The sequence below is a fragment of the Tiliqua scincoides genome, chromosome 4, assembly GCF_035046505.1.
Source record: "Tiliqua scincoides isolate rTilSci1 chromosome 4, rTilSci1.hap2, whole genome shotgun sequence".
Classification (NCBI taxonomy): Eukaryota; Metazoa; Chordata; class Lepidosauria; order Squamata; family Scincidae; genus Tiliqua; species Tiliqua scincoides.
In genome coordinates, this window is record NC_089824.1 from 116,122,749 (window position 1) to 116,133,378 (window position 10,630).

A 10,630-nucleotide genomic window follows, 5' to 3' on the forward strand; every position below is an offset into this window, starting at 1 on the left:
TCTTCCACCATTTCAGTCTCCCAAGCCTTGGTGCATGACTTGGATACAGACCAAGCTGCACAAGAGGCTCTAAGAAGCTGGAAGTAGAAAGCAGGAAAGGCCAGGTAAGCCAATGTGCAGCACGCTGGGGGAAAAAAGTTGCTGGTCCATGACACCAGGTGCTTTGAGAAGCACTGCTCTAACCTATTCTGGCTCAATGTACTGTTTGCTTTACCCTCGTTGCTTTGCCTGCATCTGACTTTGCAGCTTTGTCCCTTAACCAGGAGCTATTTCAACATCAAGTCCACCATGATCCTTTCTGCATTGAATATTCACTTGCTACTACTTCTATCCTTCACTCATTAAATGTGTCTGAATTCCAGGCTGTCCTCATACTCTCTCTAAGCCAGGGGTGCTCAATAGGTGGATTGCGATCTACCAGTAGATCGCGAGGCAAAATGAGTAGATCGTGGAGTGCCGACCCCCCCCTTTCAGGTGCCTCTGGGAGGAAACACCGGGAGTAAGGCCCATTGTACTCAATGGGGCTTACTCCCAGGTAAGTGTGGCTAGGATTGCAGCCTCACAGCCTAATCCTAGGCATGTCTACTCAGGAGTAAGTCCTGTTATACTCAGTGGGGCTCAAGGTACACCAACATACATTGTACACATAATGTTATATGTTATGATGGCGCGAACATTGTAAAAAAAACTGTGGTAGATCTCCAGGCCTTGCTGGGTTTCAAAGTAGCTCCTGAGTCAAAAAAAGTGTGAGCACCCCTGCTCTAAGCAGACCCACTCAGCAGAATGGAGTCCACCAGCCAAGGGGAATGTGTTTGGTAACTCCTTTGTTTTTGTAGGTCTTATAATGTAGCATCATATATCATCCATATATGGCCAGTGGGCTGCACTCCATTTGGACAGGTCACAAGTCATGCGGGACTAGCCTAGTTAATAGGTAGAAGTGCCTCTATCACTCCTATCTCTTACCAAATGAGATAACCAGGGATGGGAGTTGTGACATTAATAGATAGTTTGCTAAACTGAACAGTGACTTTCAGTTGAGATTTTATATATGGAGAAAAAATGAAAGTGGCATCTGGATCTAATCTGTAACACAAAAATAGGAAGCATTAAAGGGCACCGAGATGCCTGTCAATATATATTATTGCACAGATAATTTCAAAAAGTGTTATTTATGACTCAGTTTTCACTTCATATGTGTTTGTGCCAAGCTATTCAGTCTGCCAAAACCTGTCCACTGCATTTGTAAAATGACAGCAAATGATGCCACTTTCCAGAAAAGGCCAGAATAGGCTGGTATTCAAACTTGGCTGCCTTTCTGCCCAAAGATGGTTGTACCTTGTGGCAAGTCAGGAGCCTTGGATGATGGATCTGTAATTCTATGAAAGGGTCACCCGTGGACACAAACAATCAGGATGGTCTGCTATGGACCCCACTAAAATGAGTAAGAGCTATGCAGGGACATCTGTTTTCTGACCATCCTACTTTTCCTTACTCTCATCTGCATCTTTCTTGCTAATAGCAGCAACGCATTTGTGAAAAGTTATACCTTAGCTGGTTGCTTTCTTCATTATATGTGCTCAAAAATGAATTCACCTTCTACACGCCTACTTGACTTACGTGATTTGGTATAATTTGTTACACTAGGGCTACGGTTTTCAAACTCTCAGGGAGTTTGAAACCTGCAGTAAGTCTTTGTGGGGGGTGTGCGGGAGGCAGCAGGGGCACGGGGAAGGCAGAGATGCGATCCCCAGGATCGCATTGCTCAGGGGGCTGCAGGGACTGGGGTGCACCTTCCAGTCCCTGCAGCAGCCCTCCCTGGTTGTGGGGCGCCATGCAGGAGCGCCTGCAGGGCTCCCCAGGTCAGGGAAAGTGAGAGTGGAGAGACTGCACTCCGCTTCCGGTTGCACTGCAGGTGCAGCCCAGTCCCTGTAGCCCGGTCAGAAGGGAGAGTGGAGTGATTGCGCTCCTCTTCTGGTTTAGCGGAGGTGAGGCACAATTGCCACACACTCACTTTCCCTGACCTGGGGAGCCCTGCCGAAGGTTGCACAGGGCTCCCCGCACCCCCGGGAGACTGCAGGAGGCTTGGGCAAGTGTACCCAAGCCCCTGCAGCTCCTCTGAGCTGCCTCCTCCCTGCCTCCTGGCTGCCCCCCCACCCCTTAAAGGGAAAGGGACCAGGACCCTCAGGCTAGAGCGTGGTGATCCCCCAGTTTGAATACCACTGCACTGGTGACATCTGAATCTAAAAGAGAATATAGCATCTTTTGAATTGCATTTCTTTTGTGCATGTATTTTTAATGCATGTTTGCAGCCCTCATAGTTGAAGGAAAAATTAGATACCTTTGCCTTATGATAAAATTTGCACATCTGCAGAGGACTGTGCTGATACCACAAAAGCTGAATGGGCCTCAGGAAAACTTATTTCAAAAGGAATCAAGTACCAGCTCAAGGTAAATCCATCAGTTGACCTTTCAAATGCAGTTTTAGGATCACCTGAAATCAAAGTACCCTGGCTACACCCATTTGTGAATCTGCTTGGCATTGTGCACTCTTCATGAAATCTGTAGCTAGAAAGGTAGCTTTGTTCTGTCTGTTCAGGTTGGCCCTTCTGCAACATAAAGCAGGTAGATTCAGTGCATGAGCAATTACAGCACATGAAAGAGTGCAGAAGAGTAGAGGTTTCCAAAGCAAAAGTTCAGCAGCAACAGTCTCCATCGCAACAGAAAAAGGTAAAAGTACTCACTGCTGCATAAGTCTTGAAGTTCACGTCCCTCTGAACTGAAAAGAAAATTGTTCAGTCTGGCATTCTGCCATGCCACTAGCCATACACCAGACCCACAGTCTGTTGAAATGGCTTTGGTGGCTTGAATCCAGCATAAGGAACGTTTGTTCTATGCCCAACCTGAGCAATAGGCACAATAGGCATAAAGGTAATATCGACTGTAATTCCGTAATGTAACTTAAAAGAAAAAATTTTCAGCTTAAGATTATCCAGTACGTTTTTAAAGTGGTAACTGAAAGGTGTCAGCTTGATCCAAGTTTTAGTGAGGGCAGCAGGCCAGGCAGCATGGCAACATTGCAGCTTATCAGTCGACCTGTGCCTGCATTCTAACAGACAAGCACATTCAGACATTGACTCTTGCTAGTGTGGGAGGAGAAATTTAGAGACATGACATTGGACATCAGGAGCTAGTGGGTTTCCTGCACTACAGCTGAATGAAAGGAGCAGTCTACATGAACACTCAGAATTTCAGCAGCAGCACTCTAAAAACTCTAAAATACCAAGGAAATATTACCACTGTTAACACTGTGCCATCACAATTTTGGGTCCTGGAGAAACTTGCCTTTAGAGGTACTGATTTCCTCCTAACTAGGTAAATATTAGGATATATTTTTCCCTACACCTTCTACCTATCGCTGCACTCATATCTAGAGCAATAGGGTCAAATAAGAACTGTGGGAGCATTTGTGTCATCTTACCCCCACCCTTGGACCTTTTCCCCTTGCTTCATACAAGTAAATGTGCCCATTCATTTGTATAGAGCAGGTAAAGATGCACTTGGGGGGGGGGAATGGTGCAGAGGAAAGCATAACTTACCTCTCCATTACACTCTGTTGTCCCAAGGGACTTCCACAGAGGTAGATGCTCACCTCCAACTTCCCTCTGCAGCAGCTCAGGCCCAGACCAAACATGCAGTTCACCCTTAACCCATGTGGGATTTGCAACTACTCCAATCTGGGGGTTTATCCATGGAAAACGTTGTGCCTGTCAATCATCCTTTGTCTCGCCTCCTCTAAGGACTCTAAACCCATGGATATGGGACAATCACATGAGTTTCCAACCATATGTTCAAAACCCATGTGGTTTGTTCTGAATTTGCAGATTAAGAAGTGGGAAAGGTACTTGGCTGTGGAGAAATAACCCATAAGGAAAAAATAAGGAAGCCCACATGCATTTTGCATTTTCCAAATAAGCTCTACATTGGATGCCCAGAACAAATCAGCATTTCCATGTGGATTTTTACAGGTTTCTTCTGGGCCTCCCTTTTACTTCTGGGCAAAAAAAGTGGTCTTTGTAGCTTTTCTCCCCACATCCCTTTTTTGCTCAGAAGAGTCCTGCACTTCCTTTGCAGTTGTCTCTCATTTCCAGGCAAGATCAATCATTGCCCTGTTTCTCTTCTCCAACTATTTCAGAAACTTCTTTATATTTGACTGTCTCCCTTTTTTACTCTTTCCAGTTTGTTTTTCAGCATCTTCACTGCACTGGAAATACTCTGTAAAAAACAGATGTCTCTTCAAGGTGTGGGAACATTTGTTCCCTTAACTTGGGGCTGCATGCAGCTGCACTGGCACTGGAAAGATGGATAGGATTGGGCCCTACGTTCTATTAAACTCCATGGGATTTACTTCCTAGTGAACATGCACAGGACTGGGCTGCTCCGCTGCCATCTGATGTATACGTACTTGGATGCCAATGAGCAGACCTTACTTCTGAGTAAATATATGTATAGGGTTGTGGTAAGAACAGCAGGTGAGACGAAGGAAACACATCAGGTGACTCCAAGGATCCACTCTGAGATGCAGTCACCTGGAGGGTCAAGGCTGCAATCCTATCCATAGTTTCCTGAGAGTAAGCCCCACAGACTACAATGGGATTTACTTCAGAGTAGACACGCCTAGGCTTGGGCTCTCCAGCAGGAGGCAGGCAGGGGCTGAGCTTCCAGGGAGTCGAGGGCTGGCCTCTTCTGCCAATCGCAGTGGAGGGAAGGGGCTCGCGGCCTTCCCTCGCCCGCCTTCGGTCCCGGGGAGGAAGGAGACGGGCAGATCGTCATTGCAAACGGGGCCGGCTTCCGCGGGGCCGGAGAGGCAGCAGGACCGGTGCTGATGCTTGCCGTGCAGAGAGCCCGGAGCTGCAGCCACGAGCGAAACGGGTAAAGCAGGCCGCCGATTCCCTCCCTGCCCGCTCGCCCGCCCGCCCTGGCAGCCCTGCAGGGGAGGGACGGGGGAGAAGGGAGCAGCTCACCCCCCCCCCCCGGGGCCGAGTGCACAGCAGCTCTCGTGGCAGCGGGCGAGCCGCTGGGGCCTTCGGTCGCTGTCCCGCTCTTCTCTCTCGAACCGGAGCCTGCGCCTCGCGGGCGGCCGCCCATCGCCGTGCACCGAGACCCTTGCAGCCAAGTGGGGCGCAGCCTTCTCCTGCCCTGCCTGCCTTCTCTGCGGAAAAGGGGTGGGAAGGGAGTGGGGCTCTCCGATCAGCCGCTTGCAAATGCGTCCTCTGTCCTTGACCGCCTGCTTCCCATTCATGCTCCCCATGCCAAACCTGCAGGTAGTGTTGCTGGTGTGCAGGACTGGCGGGCAGGGCATGAAAGAGCCAGACCAGCAGCCCAGTCCTACGCCTGTCTACTCAGAAGTAAGTTCCATTAAAGTCAATGGAGCTCACTCCCAGGAAAGTGGGCAGGATTGGGCTGCAGGTTAACTTGCATGCTGGTCGATTGATGATGGGACTGATAGTTATTGTTTATTAACCCATTTCTGCTCAGCCCCCACATTTGACCCCTGTTGCGTATATGCAGCGTTGGGCAGAAATGGCCTAAGCAGTGACTTCTGGGCCTTGTTCCTTCCTCCCCTATCTGGAATGTGGGATGTTGCAGTATTTTCTTTGGCTTTCCTTGCTGTCCTTTTTCAAAGTATTGGTTTCTGCCTCACTCTTGTAGGGCTCTATAAAAGGACAGATACTACAAAATGTAAATTGGACCAAAATGTTCTTGATGACCATTTCATTAGACATTGCCTCACCTCCCTTGCTGCTTCCAGCCAGGACTAGAGCTTGAGCAAGGTGATGGAGCATCAGAATACTGTTAAATGTAAAACAATGTTAAATTATCTTTATATTTTTCCTTTTAGTAGATAAGTCCTTCATAAGATCATTCAGCTTAATTGCCCTGCCTACGTACCCTCATCATTTGGGCACAGTTGGTAGAAGGCAATGGCACTGAATCTTAGTGCCCAAAAATAGACTATGGGAAAGAAAGCCTTCTCAGTGCTGTATAAGGCATCATCTGACTGCTTAACTGAAGCATATCTTGTCTTTTCTAGGGCTGGTTGTGATTGAAAGAGCTAGTTGGGAGAATCTAAGTTGCTGGAACACTTCTGCAGTTCGTCTTACATAAGTAGTTCCTATGATGCTACAGGATGGATGTGGAAATTAATTCGGCGTCTGATGATGATGTTAGTGGCACTGGAGAAGATAATTCAGGTAACTCCACTGCAGCAGCATAGCTGACTGGCTTGCCGCCCTGGGGCACAGCAGTTGACCTGCTGTCCCCTCCAGCCCTGCCCCAGAAGTAATTGTGGTGATGTGATTATATCACCACAATTACTTCCGGAACACTTGGGACTAAGCTGCCCACTTCAGAAGAAACAGCTGGCCTTGCTCTGAGTGACTGCACTGATAATGGCTGTGAGGGGGGCAGGTTCTCCTGCCTGCCCGCCCGCACAGTCATTCTCGGTGCAGTTGCTCAGAGCAACGCCGGCTGCTTCTTTGGAAGAAGTGGGCAGCCTTCTTCTGAGTGGTTCAGCTGTGAGTGAGGGGGTGCAGGACCATGGCGACTGGATCACCATGGTGGGGATGGCATTGCTGCCCTCCATGGAGGGGTCACAGCATCCCAGTAACAACCCCCCCTCAGCTATGCAACTGTTCCACTGGTACTCCTGAGTGGGAGGGTTAGGGCGCAATCCTAACCCCTTATGTCAGTGCTTTCCAGCACTGGCATAGCGGTGCCAATGGGATTTGTGCTGCATCTTGCAGTTGGGTGTCACTCACGGAGGCCTCCTCAAATTAAGGGAATGTTTGTTCCCTTACCTCAGAGCTGCATTGCCCTTATGTCAGTGCTGGAAAGCACTGACATAAGGGGTTAGGATTGCATCCTTGGAAAGCCAGTCTCCAGCTGGAAGTAAAGGAAAACCTCTCTCCACTTTCCATTCCAGACTCCAGCCGTGCTGGGCCTTCTAATCAGCAGGAACTCACTGTAGAACTCCACTGTGAAGAGGAAACTCGCAGCATGAACAGTAAATGGAGCGATTCAGCCACAGCCGGGGTACTCATAACTTCTAGTACCAACTTTGACCTGCAGTGTGAAGATGAAGACTTGGAGCTTCGTTCATCTGAGCACACCAGAGGGACTCGGGGGAGACTTAGCAAAGATAGCAATGAGGCCATCAGTGACTCTTTTGATGAGGAGGAATTGGCTCCCACATCTGAAGTGGTTTTGCCTTACTGTTGCAGGAAATGTGGAGAAACATTCCACGACCTTGGTACATTGCAAGAACATCAGCAGTACCACAGCAGCATGGCTAAACATTCATATCAGTGCCCCATCTGCAGCAAAGAATTCTTTCGCACAGCCAATTTAAGACTGCACAGACTCATCCATTCCAGTGATAAGCCGTACAAATGCCCAGAGTGTGACAAAGGTTTCATTCATAAAGTTGACTTCTGGAGGCACTTGCAAAATGTGCATAAAGTAGAACGTTCAAAAACATTGAAAAATGGGTCTCTGGTTACAGAGCCTTCCATGCACGGAGACCAGCATCTTGCCTGCCAAGTATACCTTGGTGAGTCATGCAGAGAACTGCCTAAACCTTATATATGTCCCACTTGCAGCAAAAGTTTCCGCACATCTAATTTGCTGTCCAAACACAAGGTGATTCATCGGAAAGACAAACTGCATAAATGTCAAAAGTGTAAAAGAACTTTTGTTCACCTGATCACATTGAAAAGGCACCTAAAAACTCATATTGGGGAGCGTCCTTTCTATTGCGAAGTGTGCAGCAGGCCTTTTACGCGCCTTCCTTCACTGCATCGGCATCAGAGGATCCATACTGGAGAGAAACCCTACTCTTGTCCATACTGTGATCAGGGTTTCAGTGTGTTGAGCTCCTTGAAGAGGCATGAACGCATTCACCAAGTGAAAACAACATAGGGTCACTTCACACAATGCTAGTAAACACAAGATGTTTGGTGTGTGCACACAAGAATGTAAAGTGTGACTACATCAAACACCTGTATTGCACAGACATGCTTGGCAGGGAGTCATGACTAGGCACAGGTGACTGTTGAGCATACACTTGATAGCCAACCTGCGTTTGCCTTTCCATAATGGCTGAAATGGTCTCTAATCTCTCAAGTTTGTAGGCTGTGAATCATTTGTTTGATCCCTGTGAAATCATTTGACAAAGAAGCTGTTCCACTATTACTGTTGTTTGCTTATACAGCACTCTTAAGATATGTAACTTTTTGAAATCTTGTTTGTCCTTGCAATGGTCCTGTGAATTAGGTTGTTGATAATCTCATCTAGGGAAATAGAGTCAGAGAAATGAGACTTGATCCAAACTTATTTGGCTGCCCCAAGTGACTGGGGCCCTGTACTACATAATCAAGGAGTTGAGTTGTGCCTCACAATCATTTGTGGTGTTGCAAGGGTGGGAAGCAGCTATTTTAGTAGCCAATAATTCATTATGCCCACCTCATATTAAAATAGGGTTGACCCAAGCAATTGTGTTGGCTGCTTGTGCAGTCATCTGGCCTTGTCTTGACCAAGTAGTTTGAGGAGAGGACTATACTAGTAAAAAAAAGGTGTGAGAAAATCCTCCCTTCTCTGATTATTAAAAAAGAACATTAAAGCAATCCAATGCACACTTACCTGAGAGTAAGCCCCTATGAATGTAATGGGACTTCTTAGTAAAGATGTATAGCTGTGGTTCACGAACTGTGAGCCATGTCTCCCCAGGGAGCTATGGAACATAAGAACAGTCCCACTGGATCAGGCCATAGGCCCATCTAGTCCAGCTTCCTGTATCTCACAGCGGCCCACCAAATGCCCCATGGAGTACACCAGATAATCTAAAATCAGGAGGTTGTACCTACACATCATAGCTTGTAACCCGTAATGGATTTTTCCTCCAGAAACTTGTCCAATCCCCTTTTAAAGGCATCCAGGCCAGATGCCATCACCACATCCTCTGGCAAGGAGTTCTGCAGACCAACCACATGCTGAGTAAAGAAATATTTTCTTTTGTCTGTCCTAACTCTCCCAACACTCAATTTTAGTGGATGTCCCCTGGTTTTGGTGTTATGTGAGAGTGTAAAGAGCATCTCTCTATCTACTTTATCCTTCCCATGCATAATTTTGTATGTCTCAATCATGTCCCCCCTCAGGTGCCTCTTTTCTAGACTGAAGAGGCCCAAATGCCATAGCCTTTCCTCATAAGGAAACCAGGCAGCAGAATCTGAAAAACATGTTGCCCTATACAATGTATAGGATTGTAGCCCCAATGGGGAGCTGCAGCCAATGGCCCAGTAGGTCAAGGGAGCCACCAGTTGAAAAAGTTTGGGAACCACTGAAATAGAATTGTGCTCCAAGTCCTATTCTCCACAGGAGCATGTTTCAGGCTCAGACTGCATCTAGGGCTACAATCCTATGCACACTTATGCAGTAGTAAGTCTCATTGAATATAAGTGGACATCTAAGTTGACATGCATGGGATTGTGCTTTAAATAAACCATCTTCGATGTCAGGAGTGGCTACAATTGCTTAACGTAAGAGCCACGTAGGTTAAACTTCAGATGTTTGAGAGCTGCAATATTTAAGAAGCTTTTACATTCTTAAATGTAGTTACAATGTGCATTAAATTTATGTTTTAATCCAGTTGACTCAGTTTATACCTGGTAAATAATTATAAAGCTTGTAAATTCATTATTTGTTTTATAGTAATTGTGATGCAAAAAGGAGCTCAGCAAACATATTTCAGAGAGCCACACATATGTCAAAGAGCTGCATGTGGCTCACCAGTTGCAGTTTGGTCACCCATGCTATGCTGTGCTATGATTTGTGCCCCTGTTGTGCTTTGCTGTTTGTTTTTATTGCCAAACGTGAGCAGAAAGACCCAGTAAGTGTACTTGTGGGCCCTAGAGGCTTAACCTGGGAAGCTGCCTTATACTGAAATAGAGCATTTATCATTGTAACTTCATATTGTCTACATAAGGATCTAAAGAAAGATATTGCTGAAAGATATTGCTGAATTGAAACAGTCAGCAAATAAGTAATCCTCTCCCCCTTTCCTACTACTCTTCCAAACCTCATAAGCTTGGGGGATATGCTGTAAGGAACTGGCTGTCTGTCCAGCTGTCGGAATTCTACTTGAATGGCAGTCCAGTCCAGAGCTGTTAAGTCTCATATTCAATCAAACTTTTGAGTGTCTACATCTTCTGCTATGAATTAAGATCTCTTTACAGGCAGCTATCAATTTACACAGGAATTGCATTGCTGGAAAACTGCATGTGTATTGAAAACAAAAATATTTTCCCCATAGGAAACCATGGGATTGCAGAGGGGTTAGGGGAGAAGTCATTTAACTTATTGTCAACTTCTACCTGTACAAGATGGCATGGGGGAAGTTTGAGAAGGCAGGTTAGTGGGAGTGGCTACTGGTGATCAAGGAAGCAATGAGGAAAACAATGCAAATTTGTTCTTTACCTCTTATATTAATTGTGATGCAAAGGGAACTCAGCTAACATTTTGGTGAGCCACACGTTATATGTCAAAGAGCCACGTGTGGCTGGAAAGCTGTGGT

General features: G+C 46.6%; 1 protein-coding gene across 1 annotated transcript; it reads left to right on the plus strand.

Moving 5' to 3' along the window:
* Positions 1-4,833: 4,833 nt before the first annotated feature.
* LOC136649323 (zinc finger protein 214-like) lies at positions 4,834-9,641 on the plus strand. The gene is made up of 3 exons (XM_066625871.1): positions 4,834-4,932; positions 6,095-6,254; positions 6,986-9,641. The coding sequence occupies exons 2-3, from the start codon at positions 6,191-6,193 to the stop codon at positions 7,978-7,980; spliced, it is 1,059 nt and encodes a 352-aa protein (XP_066481968.1). The 5' UTR covers positions 4,834-4,932; positions 6,095-6,190; the 3' UTR covers positions 7,981-9,641.
* Positions 9,642-10,630: the final 989 nt, after the last annotated feature.

Bases quoted from the DNA above. Each gene is read 5' to 3' on its own strand.
- LOC136649323 (XM_066625871.1), top strand. From the start codon at position 6,191: ATGGATGTGGAAATTAATTCGGCGTCTGATGATGATGTTAGTGGCACT. The intron at 6,255-6,985 runs GTAACTCCACTG...TTTCCATTCCAG, and splicing joins CACTGGAGAAGATAATTCAG to ACTCCAGCCGTGCTGGGCCT.